This window comes from Enhydra lutris, unplaced genomic scaffold (assembly GCF_002288905.1).
Source record: "Enhydra lutris kenyoni isolate GAN:26980312 unplaced genomic scaffold, ASM228890v2 scaffoldscaffold10, whole genome shotgun sequence".
NCBI classification, from domain to species: Eukaryota; Metazoa; Chordata; class Mammalia; order Carnivora; family Mustelidae; genus Enhydra; species Enhydra lutris.
In genome coordinates, this window is record NW_019154094.1 from 42,033,916 (window position 1) to 42,059,249 (window position 25,334).

Below are 25,334 nucleotides of genomic sequence, written 5' to 3' on the forward strand. Positions count from 1 at the left end.
CCAGGTGATTCTGCTGGGCTGCCAGCTCGCTTAACATTGGAGTTCAGTGCTTTTGACATGTGAGTATTTTTTTCTTTTCTTTTCTTTTTTCTTTTTTCTTTTTTTTTTTTTTTGGCTTAAAATCTAAAGTGTTTGCTTTCTGTGAGGAATGAACATTCTTAACTTTAAACTTAGGTGAGCCACAGGGGGACCTTCGGGAGTCCCCAGAAGCAGGGCCAGCTCTTCAGTTCTCTTGTATCCCCCAGAGACAAGTGCTAGATGCACAGAGACAAGTGCTAGATGCTTAGGACTATTGGACATACCTTTTTGCAGCAGGTAATTATCAGAGCCTATTAGGTGTCAAATATCATCTAGATTGGTTGAGGTGTAGATAATAGCCCTTCTGCTTTTGATTTTATTTAATATTTTGTGATTCCTTATTGATACTTCTTGACTTACTCCTTCAGTTTCTTATCCATGGACATCAGTGAACATTTATTAGGCTACTTCTACATACAAGCCACTGTGTAAGGCATTATACAAAGAAACACGACATACACCCTCAAAGAGGTTTTTTGGTTTGTTTTTTTCTTCCTTGGTTGGGAGCCATAGGTACTGCTGGAGAGAAGAGAGACATTTATTGGCTTAATTATGCAGGTGTTTTCATATACATAATCCTTTCAGACCTGTCAGATGTGATTTTTCTCTTTTTTCAGACGAGGAAACCATGGGTCAGAAGGTAAAATGGCTTGCCCAAGGTGGCTAAATTTAGAAGCAGAGTGAAATAGATTTCTGAGGTTGTAGTCTGAGTAGCCAGGGGCATTTTGTTATATTCTACAGAAACAGAAAGATCAGGAGGGGGATACGATTTTAGGAGGAGGTATACTTGGTTTAAAACATGTTGAGTTTGAGATGACATCATCTGGTGGAAATGCCCAGGAGGCCCTGGAGTCAAGGAGAGGGTCATCCATGCAGAGGAGATCATGAGGCTCTAAGAGAGGAAGACTATCACGTAAGAAGAACAGAGGGCCAGACTGGTGAGTGGATCTGATTGGGGGGTGCAAGAAGGAAGATACAGAACTATCAAAGGAGATAAGAATTCTCAGAGAGGAAGAAGAACCAGACAAGTGCTACAGAAACCATAGATGGATGCTTTCAGGAAGGAAAGAGTTGATCAACAGTGTCAGAAGCAGAAAGGTCAGCATTCAATGCAAGGGTCATTGGATTTGTTGATTAGACTGTTTGCAGTCTCAAACTGAATTCCACACAGAAAAGTGGAGCTGAAACCATATTGAGGGGCTCTGAGACGATTAATACTTGAAGAATTGAAGGCTTCAGTGTAGTCAGTGCTTCCACATTATACAGTGTTGTATTAGTTTCAGAGGTACAATATAGTCATTCAACAATGTCACACATCACCTAGTGCTCTCATCATGACAAGTGTCCTCCCTAATCCCCAACACCCATTTAGCCCATCCCTTCATCCCCTTCCCCTCTGGCAACCATCTGTTAAAGATAAAAAACAGAAGAGTCTGTTTCTTGATTTCTCTCTCTCTTTTTTATCCCCTTTGCTTGTTTATTTTGTGTCTTTAAATTCTTGTTTAATTTCTTAAATGCATGAAATCATATGGTATTTGTCTTTCTCTTATTTCTCTTATTTCACTAGGTATTATACTCTCTAGCTCCATCCATGTCATTGCAAATGGCAAGATTTCATTCTTTTTTTATGGCTGAATAACATTCCATTGTATATATGTATATCCCATCTTTTTTATCCATTCATCAGTCGGTGGAAATTTGGGCTGCTTCCATAACTTGGCTATTGTAAATAATGCTGCTGTAAATTTTAGGGGTGCATGTATCCCTTTGAATTAGTGTTTTTGTATTCTTTGGGTAAATACCCGGTAGTGCAATTACTGAATCATACAGTAATTCTATTTTTAATTTTTTGAGGCGCCTCCATACTCCTTTCCACAGCAACTGCACCAGTTGGCATTCTCACCGGCAGTGCATGAGGGTTCTTTTTCTGCACATCCTTGCCAACGCCTGTTGTTTCTTGTGTTGTTGATTTTAGCCATAGAATATATTTTTAAAATCTCTCAAAAAGTCAACACATTTGATTCTTCTATCTCAAATTGCAAGATTTAATGTTGTAACAGAAATCTAAAATGGTATTAGTCCTTTTCCCTATACCAGATAAATCAGGGATCTGATATGCTAAAATAAATAACACGTCACACTCTGAGGGGAAAGAAAGGCTTAGGAAAAATAAACAAAACATTAATATATTAAAAAGTATATTAGTCTTTTTATCTTTAAAAGGCATGTGTTGGTGTTTCTTGTTCTCTTCAGACCTTTCTTGCTCTGTAATAAATTCCTTGTGATTGCTTATCAAAACAAATCAAATCCTGGTAATCTCTCTCTTGTTTTGGTAGAGATTAACTTACCTCTGAAACAATTACAAGATAATAAGGAAAATAGCTGACAGTGTATAAGCATTAAATTATTTGGAGATATTCAAGGGGGCATATGAGCAGTGTAGTTTTAATATGATCTCAAGACTCTAACATTAATTAAAAGCTAAACTTGCTCCCATCTTTACTCTGGACTAGACTGAAGGGTTATGTTCTGTTTTTTGGTTTTTTTTTTTTAAAGATTTTAATAATTATATTCTTAGGAACAATTAAAAAGTAGTTCATAGAAGTTAGGTTTTGATCTTATTACAAAATCCAAACATCTTAAACTCAAGTGATCCAGAAATTTTAGTTGACAGAGGTAAGAATATCTGTGATCGCGCAGCTATGACTTTCACAGAAATTGCTTGATCTGACTGGTCATATCTTTTCATTGCGCTGTTGAATACCTGCAGTGTTGGGAGGCTATGTGGTTGAGGAGATGAGCAGGAATGAGGGGCAGCCCTAGTGGCAGTGCTGGATCCTGCAAGCCTCTTATCTAAGGCGGGTTAACTCTATTACCTAGGTTAAGTGCTTTTAATTTCCTCACATTCAGTTTCCTCATCTCTGGCACTTGGCTTCTGATGTTCCTTCCAGTTTTACAAGTCTGTGATTTTCTGAATCTGTCTTAGGATGATTGGTGTTTTGGTCTGAGTGTTTGTGTCCCTGCTTTTCCTATGTTGAAAACCTGATGCCCCTGGTGATGGTGTCAGGAGGGGGGGCTTCTGGGAGGGGGTTAGGTCATGAGGCAGAGGCCTCATGAGTGGGATCAGTGCCTTATAATAGACCCCCAGAGAACTAACACGCCCTTTCCACCACTTGAGGATGTGGAGCTAAATGGGCAGTCTGTGACTGAAAGAGGGCCTTCACCAGAACCGGACCATGCCGGCACCTTGATCTTGGGTTTCCAGCCTCCAGAACTCTGAGAAAGAAATTTCTGTTGTTCATCAGCTACCCAGTCTGTGACATTTTCTTATAGCAACCCAAACAGACTAAGACAGCTAGGGAGTTTAATGGAAGTACTTGGAGTACCACAGAAGAAAGGAGTTCTTCATATGCAAATTATTTTCATTATTATTCTTTCTTTGTTTTTATTGCCTTACACCTGCATTGGTTTGTAGGGGAAATCTTTATAAATTTACTCATCAGATGCTGAATGCCTCTTACATGCAGGATGGGTAGGTGGTAGGAATACAAAGACTTAAGAAACATGGAGTGCTGGATAGAGGTAGAAGATACATGTTTGCATTTTAGTGTGCTCTGTACTGTAATAAATGTGAAAAGGTAATGGTTATTTCAGAAATACTTATTGATTGCTTCCTCTGTGTCTTGACAATAGAATGTGCTAGGCACTGGGCATGGAGAGAGGAATAAGGTACAGCTGAAGAGCTAACAGTCCTAATACTCATTTTTAGATGCCAAGAGTATCTCAGCTTTGCATAGCACCAGATAAATCCCTTATTCTCTGAGTCCCTGGAAGCCTAATGGGTCTCTGCCAGTGGTTAGCACCATAAGAATCCACATTGTTCTCCACATTGTATGAGGTGAATTAGCAGTCAAGTAGTATTTTGTCAGGCATCAACCATTTTGCACTGGAGAGAGCTGTCTTAGTGTAGGGTATACTGCTAAACCAGACTCCAAAACGTAATGGCCCAAACACAAAAGAGGTTTATTTCTTGCCCACTTAATAGTCTGGGACTGGGGTTCAGTCTTCTTCCCTCTATGGCTCCATCATTCTAGAGAGCTTGTATTTGTGTGTTGCTTAAAACAGAATTGTAGGGGGCACTTGGCTGACAGTTGGTGGAGCATGTGACTCTTAAACTGAGGGTCGTTGAGTTCAAGTCCCATGTTGGGCATGGGACCTACTTAAAATAAAAGTATCTTAAATTCCACATAGGAGTGAAATTGTATGGTATTTAAACAAAACAGATAAACATAGGGAAAAGGAAGGACAATAAAATAACAGAGAAGGAGACAAACCACAAGAGACTCTTAACTAGAGGAAATAAACTGAGGATTGCTGGAGGGGAGGTAGGTGGGGGGGGTAGGGTAACTGGGTGATGGGCATTAAGGAGGGCACATGTTGTGATGAGCACTGGGTCTTATATGCAAGTGAGGAATCACTAAATTCTACCCCTGAAACTAATATTATACTATACGTTAACTAACTTGTTTTAAATAAAATCTTGAAAGAAAGACCAAACAAAAAGTTAAAAAACAATAGCAACAACCCAACAACCTGAATTGTCACTTTGCCTTGCCAGGCAAGGACATGCATTACTTTGCTCAGGTTCCACTGGGGAGAGCATGAGTCTGGGAAGCGTGGTGCCCTACTACAAGCAGCATATATGTACTCTATTTCTGTTTAAGAATGGAAGAGTAGATTTTGGTGGACAATCTCTGCATAATTGTGAAATTGACTCATTAAAGCATTAGTTTTCCTTTCTCTGGGCTTCTTTCCCTTGAGGAACATTTATCTTTGCAGTCAGAAGAAATATTTTCTTTACTAAGCTTCAAGTTGGACTTAATTAGAGAAATAGCATAACCCTTGCCCTCAAAAAAACTTTAAAAAATAGTTAAGGAAATTAGACTCATATGCAAAATCATCAGCACAGAACCCAGGCTCTCTTAATCTCTGCTATCTCATTAGCCCCTAACACAGATCTGACATGTACTAGTTGCTCAAATAACTGTTGAAATCAATTACAGGCAGTCTAAATGCATGGCTTTCAAAGTGGGATGTGGTGTGATTGGTGGAAAGACAGCAGTGGAATCTGTTAGAGATGTTGCAAAACAGACACTCACAGATAACTACAGAAAGCATGGTGCATGCCTCCATACTAAGTATAACTTCTAGGTTCCCAAAGTTCCTCATAGGCCTGCAGAGCTGTGCAGTTAGAACAGAGATTCCTCCAAATAATGAAAAATCACCTCTGTCTGTCTTCTGGGGAATTTATTCTGTCCTGGCCACCACCCTGCCTGTCTCTCCTGCCTTTGGCCAGGTGTGAATAACAGGTGCAAACCAGCTTCAGAACTTCCCTCACTCAGGGCTGGGAGACTGAATGAAGTGCAGGCTGAGTTCCTAGAGATAGCATCCCCAAGCCGGTCCAGGCTTGAGGCCTTTCTAAGATCAGTCCTTTACCTGGTTATTCTACATCATTGGGAGTTCACAGTTGGCTTTACTATCTGGGAAAGATTTCTAATTCTGATCTTTTAACAGTGTCATTGAGATATAATTTACATATCATAAAATTCACCCTTTTAAAATGTATAAGGCATGGGGCGCCTGGGTGGCTCAGTGGATTAAAAGCCTCTGCCTTCGGCTCAGGTCATGATCTCAGGGTCCTGGGATCAAGCCCCATATCGGGCTCTCTGCTCAGCAGGGAGCCTGCTTCCTCCTCTCTCTCTGACTGCTTCTCTGCCTACTTGTGATCTCGATCTGTCAAATAAATAAATAAAATCTTTAAAAAAATAATAAAAAAAAAATTGGGGCGCCTGGGTGGCTCAGTGGGTTAAGCCTCTGCCTTCGGCTCAGGTCATGATCTCAGGGTCCTGGGATCGAGCCCCACATCGGGCTCTCTGCTCGGCGGGGAGCCTGCTTCCCCCTCTCTCTCTCTGCCTGCTTCTGCTTACTTGTGATCTCTCTGTCAGATAAATAAAAAAAATCTTAAAAAAATAATAATAATAAAAAAAAAATTAAAATGTATAAGGCAGCAGTTTTTACACTTGTGTATTCACAAGGTTGTGCAGCTGCTACCACCGATTCTTGAACATTTTCATCACTCCAGAAAGAAAGCCTATACCCATAAGCAGTTACTCTACATTCTTCCCTTCTCCTACTCCCCAGGCCCGGTAACCATGGCCTACTTTCTGTCTATGGATTTGCTATCCTGGGCATTTCATATAAATGGAATTTTAGGAAACTAAACTAATATGTGTCTAGGACCAGGATGTGGACTAAATTCTCTTGTTTCTAAGTCCAGGACTCTTTCCAGTCTTCATCTGAGCCATCTATCTTCACTTGTTGTGGAACAAGTGAACTTGAACCTGGAGAGGTTGGCAGAATGGCTTTCCCTCCCACTATCACTTTTTAAATTTGTTTCCTTGGCTACCTCCCCTGGTGGGACTTTACTTATGAAAAATTCTTCCCTTTGAAACTTCATCTTGTGCTCTCTGATTAACTTGCATGAACACTAATGTTCTAGGAGCCTGGCCAGCATGCTGGCAGTTACTTGACTTCCCATGATGACAGTTCAACACTGCATTCACATACCTGGGACAGTCAGGCACTTAGGAAGAAGGGTCCCTTCTTCTTGTGCATGTATCACAATTAGAGCAGAGCTTTGTCCCTTCTAGTTCAGCAGTAATTTTATAAAGCCAAGTCTGAATGTAGGGGGCCTAGTGTACCAACTACTACTGTGCTCTTTCTTCCTCCCTCTAAGCTGAGTCTTGCTCCTTTGTGATTTGTCTTTCTCTTTAAGACAGTCTTTGATGTCCTCCTCCCACGTGGATGAAAAGTATTTTATTGGAGTAGAGTTGTGAGAAACAGCTTATGATTTGCTAACTTGTCAGCCCCCAAGGGAAGGCTCTGGCCATTGAAAGTTACTTTTTCCCAGGACTTGGCATTTGCACCCCACAGACAACATTTGGCACGGCCGCCTTGGCCACCCATTACACCCCCACACACCTGGTCTAGGTTTCGATCTTCTATCCTCGCAGCCCCTGTGAACCCAATTGTACAGACTCCAAGAGACATGAGGTCTTTGAAACTGTACAATCAATAAAAATGCATTCTCTCTGCAGTAGTTGTAATTGACAACAGTATTAGGCTCCTATTTTCATTTAGCATCTGTAACCTCTAAAACACAAGTTAATCATTTCAGAGAGGAGACCAGATATTTCCACATCTGAGTTTGTACTTAGAATTAACTCGTCTTCTTCTCCCCTGATTTTGATTACTCTGAAGACCGTAAGGGGACAGTATAGAGTGTGATACACACGTGACACGACAGATTGGCAGGTAGCCCAGGTCTGACACATTTTGTCTGTGTGACTCAGACCACCACCGGAAGTTGGCTCAGCAGCATCTCTTTGTGGAGCCTGGTTAGGCTGGGTGAGGTCTGGAGACAGAAGAGGGAGACATGTTCCCTGCCCTCAGGGAGCTTAGTATCCTCTAGTCGGGTGTCTCTGATGGTCAGTCTTAAAGACACACTAAAATGTAATGCTCAGTTTCCTGTGCCAGCCATTACCAGAGAAAATGGGAGGGTCTTCCAGGAAGGAGAGGGTTTGGAGCAGGGCCTTGAAGCCTGTGAGTGTTTGAGTAGGGATTAGGCAGCTCAATACCTTGGAGTCTGCTAGTTCTGGCTTTAGATTCCTGCCCCGCCTATCTTTATGTGACCTTAGACGAGTTACTTAAGCCTTTAATCAGGAGAAAGAGTTGTTGCAAAAATGCAAAACTTGTACAGTTCTTGGTGCAGTAGAAGTTCCATAAATGATGTTTCCCTTTCAGGTTAAAGATGAGAAAGGGTAAAAACTAGATAATGGATTTCTATTTGAGGTGAGATGGGGGGTGGTGCGCAGTGGAAGAACAGCAAGAAGTGAGGGTAAAGAGAATATAGAGATTTTGTGTGTGTGTGTGTGTGTATAGTTCCAGTTTTTTAGTTCTTAAGCAAGGATATTCATGTTTTCCCAAAGAAATGTGTGATTGATTATCTCTTTGCCCTGCAGAGCACTGTCTTTTGTCTCCCACTGCTGTCCCATCTGTGCCTGCCTAACCATGTTTCTCCCATGTCTAGGAGTGCTCCCACTCCAGCCCACTGCTGCCCAGCTGTTGGAACGCTCTTTAACACCAACACACTCGAGGCTTTCAAGGCTGCAGATAAGAAGCTACTTTTGGAGCAAGCAGCAGATGAGGTTAGCTGGGAACTGATGATGTATCTGTCCTGTCTTCCCTGGTCTTGGTAGGCCCAGTGGTTCTGATCAGCTGTATGGGTCTGTCAGGGAAACTAGCATAGAGTCCGTACTTAAAGATCCTTGCAGGCTTTGGTTTATTTCCCAGAGGGAGTTCTTACAGTCTCCTGCATTGGCAGGAAGTTCAGGGAGAAGACATTGAGCCTCTCAGCTGGGGATAGGCCAGAAAACCATGGCAGGGCAGTTGTGAAAAGCTTTGCTGCTGTTCTCCAGTTAGCATTTGGAAGCAGCTTGACCTATCTCTAAGAGTTCTATCCCTGTGTCTACGTGCCTTTGGGTTTTCTCTTCTTTGTGCCACATGGCTTTCCAGTCCTAAGTACTATAATGCTGTCAGAGATGATTGTATTGTCTCTTCGTATCTTTAAGGCTAAATCTAAACTACTCCATCTAGGGCGCCTGGGTGGCTCAGTGGGTTAAAGCCTCTGCCTTTGGCTCAGGTCATGATCTCAGGGTCCTGGGATCGAACCCCACATCAGGCTCTCTGCTCAGCAAGGAGCCTGCTTCTCTCTCTCTCTGCCTGCCTACTTGTGATCTCTCTCTCTCTCTGTCAAATAAATAAAATCTTAAAAAAAAAAAATGAGTATGGGTGCCACGGTCAGAGAAGGAGATCTTCTGCCTTTGGTCTTAAGGAAGCCATCCCTAACATCCCTTGAGATGGACGTAGCTTGTGACCCAGGTGATGATGGTGGTTTTTCTTGGCCTGTAGCTTGACTGCCCTGGGCTCCTGGTCTGGCTACACATTTCAAAGGCTGTCTCCAAGGAGCTGGGTTGGGTTCTCTTCCATTATCAAAAATCACAGATTGTTCCCCACAGAAATCCCATCCCTCACCCTGTGGCTCAGCCTTCACCCCGATTCACACTCCCCAGCAGTTCCCCCACCCTCTTAGTTTTTCAGCCATGGGGCCTGCTCTTCTCTGCTCCAGCTCCTCCAGGGTTATTATGTCAACAGTAGGAACAGAATTCTCTTTGTTTATTTCCATCTTCCACCCAGTGGCTCCTTTGGTGCAGCTGTTTGTCTTGCATAGTGACATAAAGTTTAGCAGCTAATCTTAGCTACTAAAACCTTGTGATCAGCAGCTATAGACCAGTACCAGCTTCTGCTTCTGGTCACACTACTTGCTGAGTATGCATAAACTCATTCTCTTTCCTTCATGTCTCAGGGCAAGATAATCCTAAGTGATACTTTCAGAAATCCCCTATACCTAGGTCAAATCACTGCCCCCTAGAACCCCTTCCCAGCCCAGTTCAATGCTCCTCCCAGGAATTCCACATCTTTTTGAGGTAGCATGTCTTACCTGGTGGTGTATCTGGACATTTATGCCTGTCTCCCTCACTGAACCCAAAGCTTCTTGAGGGTAGGGACTGTGTCAGGGTTTTTGTTGTTGTTATTTTTAAGATTTTATTTATTTATTAGAGCATGAGAGGTGAGAGGGTAGGAGAGAGAAGCAGACTCCCCAATAAGTAGGGAGCCCAATGCAGGACTAGATTCTGGGATTCCAGTATCATGACCTGAGCCAAAGGTAGTCGTTTAACCCACTGAACCACCCAGGCACCTGGCACTGTGTCTTTTATTCTATAATCCTGATGTGCCTGTAAGATAGTAGACAATCAGTAAATATTTGTTGGAGGTAATAATGAAGGCATGAAAATGGCCTGCTTTCCTCCTTGGATGCTGAGTCTGAGTGAGAGGAGGCTCCTGGGTTCTGTCAATTTCCTCAGCCCCCACAGGGAGTTTGTGGTGGTAGAGAGGCCATCCAGAGTGGCCAGAGTGAGGTAACAACCCACTCGACAGCCTGGGGTAAGTGATGCTGGGCCTGGAGGAAAGAAGAGCTTAGAGCTTTTCACCTCTATACTTCATTTGTGAGAAGCTCAGAGACACCTGAGAACTGCCTTGACCCTTCTCTTTCTTCTGACAGATATGGGAAGCTGTAAAATCAGGTGCCGCTCTCGAAAACCCTGTCCTCCTCAACAAGTTCCTCCTCTTGACCTTTGCAGTAAGTAAATGGACTCTCAGTCATAGACAGACTGCTGAAATGCCCCGGCCGAGTCCAGGGTGCCAATAGGACAGTCTGCGCTCTTCTCACTAAAGCTACTACCTGGTGTTACTGAATTCAGAGCTGTTCAAGAAACACTCATTTGATAAGTCGCCCAATAGTGTTGGCATTTATCACTAGTGCAAAGTTAATTCATTCTGACCATACTGTTGCTAGTTGCATGGTTAATGGAACACCGAGACCCATGTCTTGTTGTTCGGGACAGTCAAGTCAGCTTCAGAGAATAGTGGTTCTTTCTCACCAGTGTCTTTGTTCACTACAGTCCTACAGAACTCAGTTGCTGGGTCCATCAGCATAAGGAAAAGATGACATCTTGGGGATCCTGGCTATCCCCCAACAGCTTCCAGACTAGAGGAGTTCACACTGCATAGTTTGTCTAAACAGCTGTTTTTTTAAGAATGAGAAATGTTTTGTGTAAGTGTAACATCTGCTGCCTAGGGAAGTAGGGGCAAGGACCTGGTCTCTGGTGGGCAGTGTGGGGAAATGTAAGGGTTGGTTATAGAGACCAGCCATATACACTGCACACGTGTATGTGCATGTGTGTATATCTGCATACATATATATCTCTGTGTAAAATAAAGTTAGCCTTTCTAATTAAGTTGACTGTGTAATATTCTGTCAAGTGTATGTCCTTTAGACTCTTGTACATCTAGGTTGTTTCTAATATTCACTACTTTAAAAAATGCTGCAGTGAACAGTATTGGCCACACTGATTTTTATTTCTGCTCATTTTATTTCTTTAGGATAAATTCTTTGGAGAAGGCATATAAACATATTGATGTTAACATATATTGAGTGTTTTGTTTTACCAGCTTCATCAGCTTTGGATATTAATCCTCTTCCCCACATCTATCTCTCCCGTCTCTCCCTCCCTCCCTCCCTTTCTCCCTTCCTTCCTTCCTTCCTTCCTTTTGCCCAGTTATAGGTCTTGCCTTTCTTCTTCCTTCATGAACTAATCCTCTGTTTCTTCTGAATGCTGCCTATCTGATTTGCTGCCCAAGGCAAAGGAGAGAATGATAAAAATCATACTGAAGGCCAAGCCAAAGGGAGGCTATCTATAAGGAGCACATTTCCTAACAAGTTATAATGCTCTCTGTGTAATAGTGGGAGAGATATAAAAATGTTTAAATTCTTTATGAGATTACTAGCTGTAGTTTGGAATTAATTGCATAAATTTGAGCAATTTTGTAGATCTGCTACTAAGAGATACATAAGTAGTGCTAGTTAAAGATTTCTAGGTTTGTTACTTTAACATCAATACGTTTTCTATACCAAGAATTCTGTGTGTTTGCCCTACTGCCCTTTTTACTGATCGTTCTTAACCTGCCTTTTAAAAAAAACTAAAAGTCTCTTCAAACACAAAGGGCTTTATGTTTAATTTAATTTAGGTCCTTTGTATCCTGAAAAGAATTTCTAAGAAATTCAAGCCTTTTTCTTTTGAAGATAATCTGATAAAGCTTCTTAGAAATTGTGAGGTCCTTCATCTGGAATTGTTTAACCTTTGACTAAAGATCAGTTATGACAAATCATATAAGTATAAGGAAGAGAATAATCTGTGGAGGTGTTTTTACTTTCCTTTCTGCTGTTTTTAGGACTCAAATGAACAGACACTTTAATTTCTGTTTTGTAGTTTGTTTTGCTGCCATCAAAAGGGAATTTGTTCTTAGTTGATCAGTTAATAGCAGAATTAGAGACTGGAAACTGTAATTACTAGATTTCCTCTTTCAGACATATGTTTATATATACATTTATATTTAAAAAGTTATATGGTAAAATTTCATTTATATGAAAAGCCCAGGAAAAGCAAATCCATAGAGACAGAAAATAGATGAACGGTTCCCAGGGGTTGGCGAGAAGGGGGAATGGGAAGTTCTGTGGATGGGTGTTTCTTTCTTTCTTTTTTTTTTTTTTTTTAAGATTTTATTTATTTGACAGAGATCACAAGTAGGCAGAGAGGCAGGCAAAGAGAGAGAAGAGGAAGCAGGCTCCCTGCTGAGCAGAGATCCCGATGTGGGGCTCTATCCCAGGACCCCAAGATCATGACCCGAGCCGAAGGCAGAGGCTTTAACCCACTGAGCCACCCAGGCGCCCCATGGGTGTTTCTAACTAATAAACTGATGGGGGCTTTTTACACTTTAACATGGTAACTTTTATGGTATGTGAATTATATGTTAATAAGAAGTCATCAAACAACTATCTATTCTTTATTCTTAGCAAAATTCAAGAAGAAATACTGATTAGCCAAATAAATAAACTGATGGAGAAGCTATTAAACACCCATAGAACTATGAGACCCACCATAGGAGTAACTTAGGCCACAAAAGCTGTAAGAATTCAGGGGCAAGAGCATCCAATCTGAGTGGGAACAGTTTTCAAGAACAGCTTCATGAGTCATTGTCCCTGCCTCGCTTCTGCTGGTGGAAGATATACCTCTAAAGATGTAATCTCAATGTTGCTGATGCTCCTTTGTTCTCAGAACCTCTTCTGTGACCCATGGCTATTAATTATGGACTCACTTTATCTCTGCGGGTACAGAGAGTGAGCTGCCTGAGGGCTCGACTGGCTTTTATTTATCTTCTTAATTGTCAGAGTGTCTAATGTATTGCTTTGTACATGGCAAGTGTTTAATAGTTGTTGACTCAAATTACACCAACAAGGCATTTCTGAAAGCAGTGTTTTATTATCGCAGGCATGTAGAGGTTATGGATGGCACAGCCTTTTCAATAATATGCTCCATTCATTGGGCCTTCCCAGGTAGTATAGTACATACTAGTACCATAGTATGTGTGGTACTAGGACAGAACTTAAATTTCGGAAACAGAATTCTACCCCCCTCCCCACCACTCAGTATCTTTGTTTTGTTCAAGTACTTCACCTACCTCTAAGCTTCAGTTTTCTGTCCATAAAATGGGATAATAATTATGTCCTGCAGTGGTTTTGTGTATTTAGCAGTGATGATGGTAATTGCCAGTTAACACTTTTTGTTAGCAAGTGGCTAATATGTTTGTCATGAGGTATTAGTGTATGGTATATGGGAATGTTTTAAGAGAAAGACAAAAATTCTGTATTCTATCATGAGCTCTGTTGGAGATGAGACTTTCTGACCATCTGATCCTATTTTGTGTGCATCAAGGTGTCTATCTAGATGGCGATGGGGAATTACATTAATGGATGCATTCCAGTTTAATCATTGGTGCTACTCTGATATCCTGTTATATCCTTTCTTCTAGGATCTAAAGAAGTACCACTTCTACTATTGGTTTTGCTTCCCTGCTCTCTGCCTTCCAGAGAGTATACCCCTCATTCAAGGGCCGGTAGGCTTGGATCAAAGGTTTTCACCAAAACAGGTATCAAGAAATTAAATAAAATGCAGGCAAAATTGGGTTTAATACATTTGAGTACTTTAGTTCATTCTAAAGACAGGCACTTGTCTGAATGGAGAGATGGTCACCGTGGAATCCTACAAAGATGGTACTAGGAGGATACTTATTTACAAAATGTTTGTAAAAATCATTTTGAAGGAGTACTGAGTGATACTTTTTTAAAGTTTTCAGTGACATTTGGTGAAAGGCTAAGCTGGAAGGGAGGAGTTATAGGAACATGTTGAAAGTCTGCAAGAATTTGCCAAAATGTGGTTTTCACTTTCACTATAGAGGATCCTAAGGCAGTATACTTTGGGAAGAGTCTTTGAGAACAAATAGAAGACATTCTACCACCCTCACACCAGGTTGTGGAACTTCTACATCAGAAATGGTAGACAGAGATCTAGTCTTTTTGGTCTAAGAAAGACAATATAGTCATCAGAGATGGTCTAGTGGAGAGCAGTGAAAATAATCAGGCTAGTAGAACACAGACTCTAAACCAAAGAATTCCAGTTGTCGTTGAGGCAAGGATTGAGTGGCAAGATGATTTGAAATCATGAAGCACATCAATCATTAAACCGTGAATTCTAACACCAGGGAGAAACCCTAATTGATGAAAAAATAGTATTTATTAAGTTTGTTTAGGGCAAATTGAAGGTTGTAATTTTGTGGAACTAATTTCCCAAGAAGAAAGACAAGTGGAGGAAAAGGATAATGCCATGGGACTGACTGCTGATGTAAACAAGATTTCTTTTAGGAGTGACATAAATATTCTAAAATTATCCTACATTCTATAAATATTCTAAAATTATTGCACTGATGGTTGCATAATCCTTCAAACATGCTAAAAACAGCACTGAATTATGCACTTTACATGGGTGAAATTGTCTAGTAAGTGAGGTATGTCTCAGTAATGCTGTTATTTTATGGAAAGGTTCAAGGTAAAATTCATCAGTTGTGGATTCAGTGCTTGGTTATTATAGGAGAGAAATAATGTTTGGAGCTCTCTCTACACCATTGTGATTAACATTTTAGGGTGCCACCATGCTGTACCATAAAGTGTCCCCTCAAAACCTTGTGCCCCTGTCTAAGACACACCACCATGCACGTGGAAAGGGTTACATAGAAGTGAAGGGGTATTATTTGGGGGTACTTCTATGTTCATTTGCTACAAAAGAATAACAGGGGTATGCTCAGTCGTTTCTAGTCTTCTGGCTTTAACGTACCTTTTATGTTAATTTTTAGCTCAGAACTAGAAAGTAATCGTCTGGAGAATAACTCAATGTTTTCTGTTCTTAGATTCAAGGCCTTGAGCGTGCATATGATGATCTTTGTCAAACAGAAGGAGTCCCAGCGCTACCTTACTTCTTAATCAAGTATGATGAGAACATGGTGCTGGTTTCCCTGCTTAAACACTACAGTGATTTCTTCCAAGACCAAAGGACAAAGGTCAGAAAAACTCTGAGTTCTGTTTTATTATTCTTAAAAAAAATCTGATGTTCTTGTCTTAATAGATCATTGCAAAATTCAAAATCACTTAGATTTCTTTAGCCCTCCAAGGAATGTTGTGGAACATTCTTTAATCTTCATCCTCTCCCAGCCCTGCTGTTCCCAGATCAGCTTCTCCTCCAGATTTTCCTAGCTCTTTTACACCTCAAAGTAATTTTGGGTTCCTCCTTTCCGATTCGTGATAAAGTTATTTCAGTTTTCCTTCCTGATATATTTTGTATCTGTATTTTAACTTATTTCCAGAGTTACCACCATAGTTCAGGCCCTGATTACTTCTGTTCTGGATAGTTAGAGTCTTCTTGCTTCCATCCTGTTTACCACCACTTGCTTCAAACTACTCACATTCACCCTGTCATTCAGTGATCAGGTTAATGGTGTCTTCCCTCTGGCTCCAGGCCACTTCTCCTGCTTCATCTTCCACTGTTTTCCTCATAAACCATTGCTCACCTGAGCTTGCCTGTTTCTTCAGAGAACCCTCACCCGCACCCCTACCCCCCACTAAACAAGTCTATGTAGGACTTTTTCTATATCTCTCTTTGACCTCACACAATATCATCTGAAACATACTCTATGTGAAAATCCTGAGAAACTCTCCTTGTTGGAATTCCAGCTCCATGGTGAAGCCTTCTCACAGCGTGGCCTGGCTATGTGTGATCTTTCCTTTTCCGATCTCACTGCACTTACTTTCTGATCCTCATTTTCTGTCCTGTTCCCTTATGCAAGTTACTTTTTGTTCTATCCTAGATGGTAAGCTCCTAAAGGGCAGAGCTTGTATCTTAATGTATCTGCATCTACAAAATATCTTAAACTGGTCTTAGGCCCTCAATAAAATTCTGAACAAATGAAAAAGTACTGTGTCTTTCAGAAGTATATATAGTGAGCTATCTCATATATAAGGGATTGTAAATTAAAAATAAACAATTGATGAATTTTATGAGCTTATGAAGTCAAGTGGGATAATTTCATTAGCCATGTAGATATATCAGAGTTGAGAAAAGAGAGACCTCTAATAGATGCCCTGATTATTTCTTAGCCTGAACTTGATACCTTTTTTTAAGTGCATTTTTTTCTCAACTATATTAGTTAGCATTTTCCTTCACAAAATAATACTTTATTAGGCACTAAGCATTCCATTTTCTATCCTCTTTTTGATCTTTTTTGAAAGAGCCACTATGTGACTGGAACTCACGAATAGCTTATCACTTTAGTTTGGACAGTGCTGATTGGTTGCCCAGTGGGAGAGTACTGGTCGATAAATGAACTGCACTAAGGATGGTTCCATTTGTGATTTTTATTTCCAGCTGCATCTTTCTGTTTTTAAATTCTCACGACGTTATTCAACTATTATTTTAAGGTTTCAGGTTTTTTTAAAGTAAACATTTTGTATATTTCCTACTAATCTTTTTCTATTTTTTAAAGACTAAGATGATATCATATTATTTTTTTTATTGTAACATTTAGCATAATACCGTTACACTCTGTATCAACTTCCTTTCTGATAGATAACATCAAATTTTTGACATTTAGTTTTCTCATACTTCTTCATTATTAGGAGCTTCCCTGTGCATCAGATTCCTGCCCTCTACCCACTTACCTTGAATTATTTCCTTAGGAAGGATTTTTAGATAGAGAACTACTGACTTAAAGGGTTTGGACATTTTAAGGTCTATGATCAGTGGTGTGCTCGTAAATGTTTGACAGCTGGCTCTCCGGTGGGGCAAAACCCTGATTGTGTATGTTGGCTTCTTTTCATGGTGTCAGTCCTCCCACCATGGCCGAGTTCAGGCTGCCAACATGAAGTCACAGAACGCAGAGATGGGAAGAGATGGTAACAGTTGGCTTTCCCAAGTCTGTTCAGGCCAGCTCTGGCCTACCATGGCCTGTCATAACCATGGCTCACAAACTGTGCTGGTTTTCCCTCCTGCCAGCCATGCACCCAGACCAGCCCTGGGATGTTACACATTTTACACATTTGAACCAGTTAGAAAAGGGCCTTATTTACATACTTCGTTCCCTCAGTGAGACTATGATTCCACTTACTGGTCACGGTGACAACCGCATCATTAACAATTAGTTGTCTTTCAAGCCAGTGTTTGTGATTCCATCAAAAACAGCCCATATCTCTGTGCCATTGCCAGTCTTTTGGGAAAGCTTGCTTGAGTCTTCTGCTTTCCTCAGAGCAGTTATTGAAGATTGGATGTTTGGGAAACATTTTGTAATTTTAACAACATTAGCCTTTAATTCTGGGGTTTTAAAATCTTTAGACAGGAGCGAAGCAAAGGAACAACAATTGGTATGCTATTAGCGGGCGTCTTTCTTCACTTAGCAAAAGCTCCGCATCTTGGCAGCTGTCTGTGACAGTGCAGTGCATTAGATTCTTGGATTTTTGTATCCTGTACTTTTAAAACATGTAGTTGCCTTTGCGCATTTCCTGTTCCATCAAGTATTTGAGTAGTAGTTGGCCATTTGTCAGATAAGTGTGTTTTAAGGGAGCAGTGTGGAAATTTCTCCAGCTGAAGGTACTCAAGTTGACAATTTTGCCCTCTTTTCTTTCTCATGTACTTTTTCAGCAAATAACTGGGTGGACCATAGCCAGAGCATGACTGAGCTACTTCAATGAATTGTGTGCTCTCGGCCAAGTAGAAAGGAGCATTTATTTCGACAACCTTCTAAACAAAGCTCCCCCCCCCCATTACATTTTGCTTCTTTCTACTGATTGGTATTATAAAAGAAGTGATTTGCCCAGCTTCACACAATGATTGTGTGACAAAGCCAGGTGGAGAAGGCAGAACTCCTAGCCCATGATGATTTCTGGCTGCCACTACCACCAACAAAAAAAATCTATTTACCCAAACAGTTAAGCTGGCTTACCTAGCATTGTGCTGACTAATTCCTACAGTGATTGAGATTCCTGATTTGGTTCCGAAAGCACTTAAAGATTTTGGAATCACTTTCGAATAATCAAAGAAATATTAAAGGATGTTCAGCCTAATATCAAATGGATTCTGTCATTTTCCTGTCTGGATGCTTGCTTTTTGTACTCATGCGTGCCTCATGTGGGTAGGAGAGTTACTTTAAAGCATCTCGAAGTTGACCTCCCTGTGTGGTTGATAGATTTCTCTTCAGCAGTTCATTCCTACTCTGTAGCTCATCTTAGGTCAGGTTGCTCTAAGAAACTGATTCCTGTTTTTTCCTGCTCAGAAAAAGTTTTTTTTTTTTTTTCTTACTACCTTCCTATCTCATTGCCTTTGTATGTAGTGTCAGAAATGTACTCATTCTTTGAAATAAGGCACCACTTACAGTATCTAATATGACGTTCTTGTTTCTATAACTTCATTTAGTCCCAACTCTACACTTATAGATGATAAAACCTAAATGTGGAAAGTATTTGATAAACTGGAACTTATCCCCTTCTTTTTCTCTGCCGGTTAGGAAAAAGGGAACTTTGAGATGGAAGGTAGATCGCTACGTAATGATAACAGATTGAACTGAACAGAAGGGTCAGTGCAGGTACGACATAGAGTTTATTTACATTGCTGTTATAGTTAGCATTCGTTGAGCTTGCCTTGTGTCCAGTCTCCATGTGCAGGCAGAGTTCTCCAAAGAGGAGAAACCTAAGGTATAGAGAAATTGTATGAGAATAAGGCATCTGCTAAGAGTCCAGATTTATTGAGTCACATTTGAAAATTGAAACTCAGAGTCTCAATATGAAGGTCATTTTCTGGATTGAGGCTATGTAGATTCTTCCTAAATAAAAATTGAGTAGCTTTTAAATACCCAGTAAGATTGAGCCTAATAAGTCTGTGTTGTCTTATAACCTATGTAGGATTTTATTTCTCTTTAATGTTCTATCAAGTTCTATAATTCTGGAACTAGAAGGAATCCTTTGAGATGAAATGATGCAACCCCTCCATTTTATAGGTAAGGAGAGAATTTCTCCACAGTCGATTTTCTTCCCTATGTTAGTATGCTTGCCTACTCACACCCCAAGTTCTGAAAATCGGTAGTTAGCGGTAGAATTAGAACACATGCCTGCTGACCTCTGGCTTTTTCTACCACATCAGGTCATTTTCTTCTTCTAAGCTGTTTTAAATGTTATAGAAGTAGAATGCCAGCCTCACCCTTCTCCCCCTTTTCTTGCTGGATAATAGAGTTGTAAATGTCTTTGATAAATTTTTTAAAATGTGAAGGCAAAACAATGATTACTTAAATGTAATTTGTCCAGCAGATGCCATCTGTCATGATTGACAGAAGGGAATAAAGCTGAAGGGTGTCCCAGGTGGTGGCAGTTTCCCACAGGACCAGAAGACCTCAAGGGAGACAACGTCTTCATTCAGAGGGAGCCCTGGGGGGAGTGCCTCATTTTTCGGGTTCTCTCATCTCTCAGAGCAAGTCCTTTGAGATTAAACTGTCACATTCTCATCCAGGGCAATCCCAGTGTGAAAATGTCACTGAAGGGAGAACCTGTATGTTGAGAAAGGAAAGGGGAGGGATAAGGGCCAGCCAAGATGCTGTATGTACCATGGCTTTATATGTGAGCTTCAGATCTCTGTTGGTTAGCCACCATCTCCCTCCCTCCAGCTGCGTCCCAGGATCCCTGCCCAAAGATGGGGTATAAGGGGCAGAGCATCCCATATAGTGGGGCCTGGAGAAATGGCCAGTTCTGTCATTTATTCAGCAGAATTTGCTGAACATCCATTACTGTGCCAGGCACTAGGGATGGAAAGATGCATGTGATAGACATTGCTTGAGCCCGCACAGAGCGAGGCCGCTTTAAGCAACCGCTGCACTCTCAAGAGGTCTTTGTAACTTGTGCTTTAGAATTACCTGGCGAGCTTTTAGAATAACTAATGCTCAAGCCACAGCCCAGACTAGCAAAACCAGAACCTCGAGTGGTGGGACCCAGGCAGCAGGATTTTTGAAAGCTTCCCAAGTGATTGTCACGCACATTCAAATATGAAGACCAAGACAGGAGAGAGTTGAGGAGCAGGGCAGAGCTGCTCAACCTGCCGTGAGCGTGCAGTTCACCTGGGTCCTTGTTAAAATGCAGAGTCGGATCCAAGGGACTGGAGACAGGGAGCCTGAGATTCTGCATTTCCAGCAGATTCCCAGGTGGTGCTACTGGTGCGTGGACCACATTTACAGAGAATGGAAAGACATAGAACCAGTCCAGACTTTCCAAGGTAATGAAAAATGGCCCCACAGACTTTCCTCTTTAGTCTACAAGATCACCTTCTCTAATGGTTCTCCAAGAGTGTGTGGACTAGTTCAACAGCACCAGCATCGCTTCGACACTTTATACAGATACACGTGGCTAGGCTCACCACTGGAGATTTGGAAGCACGAATAATGTTAGTAGCACTACACGTATACAGGACTTTTCATGTCAGTACCATACCCTGTCATCCTCACTGTGTCTCTGTGAAGTAGGTGTCCAGAGATTCAGGTTTAAAAAGCTGAGACCTGGATGCCTGGGTGGCGCAGTCAGTTTCAGTGTCTGACTCTTGATTTGGGCGCAGGTCATGCTCTCAGGGTCGCGAGATTAAGCCCCGGTGTCAGGCTCTGCGATCAGTGGGGAGGTGGCTTGAGATTCTCTCTTTCTCCCACTCTCCCTCTGCTTACCGCCCCGCCCCCCTCCCCCCCCCTCCTCCCCCCCCTTCTCTCAAGTAAATCTTTAAAAAAAAAAAAAAAAAAAAGGCCAAGGCCTAGGGGCACCTGGGTGGCTCAGTCAGTTAACATCCAACTCTTGATTTAGGCTCAGGTCATGATCTCAGTGTCATAAGACTAAGCCCCACGTCAGGCTCCATGCCCAGCATGCTTAAGATCCTTTCTCTCTCTCTCTCTCCCCCTGCCCCTTTCTGACTACCCCTCCCCCCCCCAAAAAAAAACAGCTGAGGCTTAAAGGATTTGACTGATTTGCCTTAGGCCAGTCATGTAGCAAGGGGCGGTACTCAGAATAGTCTGTGCAAACTCTGTTTTTAAAAGCTTCTTGGATGCTGGTATTTTGTCTTCCATGGAAAAGGAAGTCTCAAATAAAGATATTCTGTGTTTCCTGAAAGGATAGTTATATGTCTGAATCTGTATTGAATAAAATATGAATCTGTCTGTTTGCATTAAAGACAGGAAATGCATCTACACAAAAAGCTTCAGTGTTCTTTTTTTTTTTTTTTAAAGATTTTATTTATTTATTTGTTAGAGAGAGAGAGAGAGAGCACGAGCACAGGCAGAGTGGCAGGCAGAGGTAGAGGGAGAAGCAGGCTCCCCGCCAAGCAAGGAGCCCGATGTGGGACTCGATCCCAGGACGCTGGGACCATGACCTGAGCCGAAGGCAGCCGCTTAACCAACTGAGCCACCCAGGTGTCCCTTCAGTGTTCTTAAGAATAAGAAAATTTCACATAGAGAAGGTAGCAAAAAAAGAGTACTCTTGGAACAATGCAGTAAATCTGATAGTACTATAGTAGAATTCATTTTCAGAGATTTTTATTGAGCACAGATGAAGGCTAATTAATTGTCCTTCCATACAGGAAATAGCAAAAAAGTTGTGGTGCACCAGTACAATGGAATGCCATTCAGCCACTACTGACAGAGGTTGTAGAAAGACATTTATTGGCATAGAAGAGAGTTAACAATAGAATAAGAGCTATAAAACAGTATTTATAGCACTGTCTCATTTTCATTTAGTAATAAAAATTATACTAAAATTATATAATTGTATCAAAGTTGTGATAAAAATATATTTATTTAAAGATAAAATTAAGGGGGATTATATACCAAGGTGTTAATGCTGGTTTTTTCTGGATGGTGGACTTATAGGCCTTTCCTTCCTTCCTGCTTGCCTGCCTTCTTTCTGCCTTCCTGACTTTCTATCTTTTGTTTCCTTTCTTTTCCTTTCTCTGAGTAAGGGTTAAGCTTCTGCTTTCTGTCTAATATTATATTGAGCACTGTAGTAAAATAAATGGAATTGTTTGGCCTGGCCCCATTCTTATGGAACTTAGTGGATCTAGAGTAACTAAAATTCTACTGTGTTTTTATTTATTTAACCCAAAACTATACCTATAAAGGAAACCTGTCGGTTGATTTATGGTTCTCTCCCAGCCATCTTTCCTCCATCCCTCCCTTTCTCCCTCCTTTCACACACCAACCCATCCACCCTCACTCCCTCCTTCCCTCTCTCCTACCCACCCACTCATCCATCCATCCATCTTTTCATTATTCAACATGCATTCACTAAGTATCTGGTATGTATATGTGAACTGATCATGGGGAGATGAAAAAGATACTCCCTGCTCTCTAGATGCTCATTGTCTTCTTTTCTTTGAAATAAACTTTTTATTTTGGAGTAACTTTAGATTTATTAAAAAACTGAAACTACAGTGCAGAGAGAATTCCCATACACTCTCACCCAGTTTCAGTTTTCTCTGATGTTATCCATAGTACCTGAGAAAGCAACATTGGTGGATTACTCTTACCTAAACTCTGGACTTTATTCTCCTTTTCACCAGTTTTTCCCACAACGGTTTCCTTCTGTTCCAGGAGCCATTCCAGGAGACTACATTGCATTGTGTTGTCATGACTCCTTGGTCTCCCCTGGTCAGTAGTAATTCCTCAGACTTTTCTTGTTTTTGATGACCTTGACAGTTTTGAAGAGTACTGGACAGTTATTTTGATAGAATGTTCCTTAATTTGTATTTGTCTGATGATTCCCTATGATTAGACGGGGGTTATGGGTTTTTGGGAAGAAAGCCACCAAGGGTGAGCTGCCCTAGTCATTGCATCATATCTCGGGTGCCTGATATGCACACGGCATCCATGATGATGTTAAACTTGATCACGTGGTTAAGGTAGTCTTTGCCAGGTTTGTCTCTTGTGAAGTTACTGTTTGTTCTTTGGGAGTAGGTCACTGAGTCTAGCCCACTCTCCAGGAGGAGAAGGATTAAGCTCTACTCCTAGAAAGGGCAGTATATTGTTTGGAAATCTTCTATAAGGAAGACTTGCCTCTTCACCTTCTTACTTTTATTTATCCCATCATTTATATCAGTATGGACTCACAGGTATTTATTTTATACCTTGGATTATAATCCAGTCCTGCATTATTTATTTGCATTGTTCAGATTGTTCTAGCCTTACCATCGAATGCTGTTTCAGTTGGTTCTGGTGTCCCCTTGGCATGGCTCCATGCCTTTGTTTGTTGAGCACTTACTTTCTGGTATACAAGATGCTGCAGGCTCATCTTGTATTTTCCCTGCCTCAGCCCTAGACTTAGCCATGTGTTCAAGGAGCCCTGATTCCTTTTATTGGAGAATGGTATTTAGAAATTAAGATCTGGGTGCTATGTACTCATTATCTTTTGCAAGGAAGAAGAAAAAGTAAAAAATGGTATGTACAATCTACAAATTGCTGTGGAAGCACAGCAGAGTGACTATTCCCACTAAAGGGAGTCTTCACTGAAGAAATGGTATTTGAAGTTGGATAGAGTTTTCTAGACAGAGGTCAGTGTTGAGGGAGTTGAAGGGGGATGGAGTGGAAGGAAATACATATTAACAATATCAAGAGCATCTGACTTTTAAAAAAATTTTTATTTATTTATTTGACAGAGAAAGAAAGAGCACAAGTAGGCAGAGAGGCAGGCAGAGGCAGGGCCGGGGGGTGGGGAGGAGCAGGCTCCCTGCTGAGCAGAGAGCCCGATGCAGCACTCGATCCCAGGACCTTGAGATCATGTCCTGAGCCAAAGGCAGAGGCTTAACCTACTGAGCCACCTAGACACCCCAAGAGCATCTGACTTTTTCGTTTGATCTGACTGTAGGCTTGTAATGGTAGTGGCCCTTCTTTGATTTTTTTGTTACATAAACATTAGTAGTTTTCACAGGTTGTGTCTCTTTATGAGAGGATGTTCTCTGTGTGAGCCCTGACAGTTGACTGTCTTCCCTCCCAGCTACTTTCCCTGCAATCTTTCTTCCTTCTGAATGTATCTAGTTCCTACTATGCCAAGCCTACTGCAAGGTGTGGAGGCTGCAGAGAAGAATTCGATAGCCCCTCCATCTAGAAGCCCTGTGGTCTGGTCTTCTCTACTCTCTAGCCCTTCATCAAGTTATCTAATTCTAACATCTATCTAATTCTAACATCTAACATCTAACATCTAATTGTTAGTGCTTTTGCAGAATAGCATAAAAGGGAAAAGGAATTGTTAGCAGTGTCTGTACTATGAACCTGACATGACACTTGACTCACTCAAAACATCTTTTCTCTTCACAGATAACAATTGGTGTATATGATCCCTGTAACTTAGCCCAGCATCCTGGATGGCCTTTGAGGAATCTTTTGGTCCTAGCAGCACACCGATGGTATTTACATGTGTGTGTCTGTGTCTGTCTGTCTCTGTCACTCTATTTTTGACACTGTGTACACCTCTTGTCTGTGTCTCTTTTTTTTCCAATGCATTTTTTCATTTCTGGCATAGAAACCAGATAATAAATCAATTCATCAGTCATGATTCAGTTTCCATCAATGGGAGCCCCTAAGCAGGTATGTTACAGAGCTGCAGACTGACCATATTGCACTAAAGACATTTCAGAGTAGGGCAGAGTGAGCAGCCAGAGGTCCCAAGCTGGAAATTCCAGCCCCTCCCTCCAGCTGTCTGGGTCAGCCTCACATAGGATTTTCTTACTGCTGCAATCTTCCTTTACTTCTAGCCCTAAAATAATGAAAACAGAGGGTATCTAAGAGGTCAATATACATTTAAAAAGATGCTCAACATCATTAGTCATCATGGACATAAAATATGATGAGATTCTACTCAGTAATAGAGTTAATGAGGTACCATGCTGAGATACTACTACATGCCTACCAAATGACTTGAAAAAGATGACAGCACCAAGTGTTGTCAAAGATGTGAATCAGTTAGAACCCTCAAACTGCTCAAAAATGGGCAGCATCCACCAAAGTTAAAACTATCTATGGCTCAACAGTTTCTTTCCCAGGTAGATAATGCATAGAAATGTGTGCTTAGA

At 41.2% G+C, this 25,334-nt stretch overlaps 1 protein-coding gene across 2 annotated transcripts in view; it reads left to right on the top strand.

Annotated features, from left to right (window-relative positions):
• The window catches only part of LOC111143854 (autophagy related 7), a 243,616-nt gene that overhangs the window by 17,445 nt on the left and 200,837 nt on the right, over nucleotides 1-25,334 (top strand). For both annotated transcript variants that reach the window (XM_022497813.1, XM_022497812.1), the window contains exons 3-8: nucleotides 5-59; nucleotides 8,228-8,345; nucleotides 10,319-10,396; nucleotides 13,687-13,803; nucleotides 15,118-15,267; nucleotides 24,580-24,668. In XM_022497813.1, coding sequence (XP_022353521.1) covers nucleotides 5-59; nucleotides 8,228-8,345; nucleotides 10,319-10,396; nucleotides 13,687-13,803; nucleotides 15,118-15,267; nucleotides 24,580-24,668 — 607 coding nt within the window. The remainder of the gene's footprint in view (nucleotides 1-4; nucleotides 60-8,227; nucleotides 8,346-10,318; nucleotides 10,397-13,686; nucleotides 13,804-15,117; nucleotides 15,268-24,579; nucleotides 24,669-25,334) is intronic.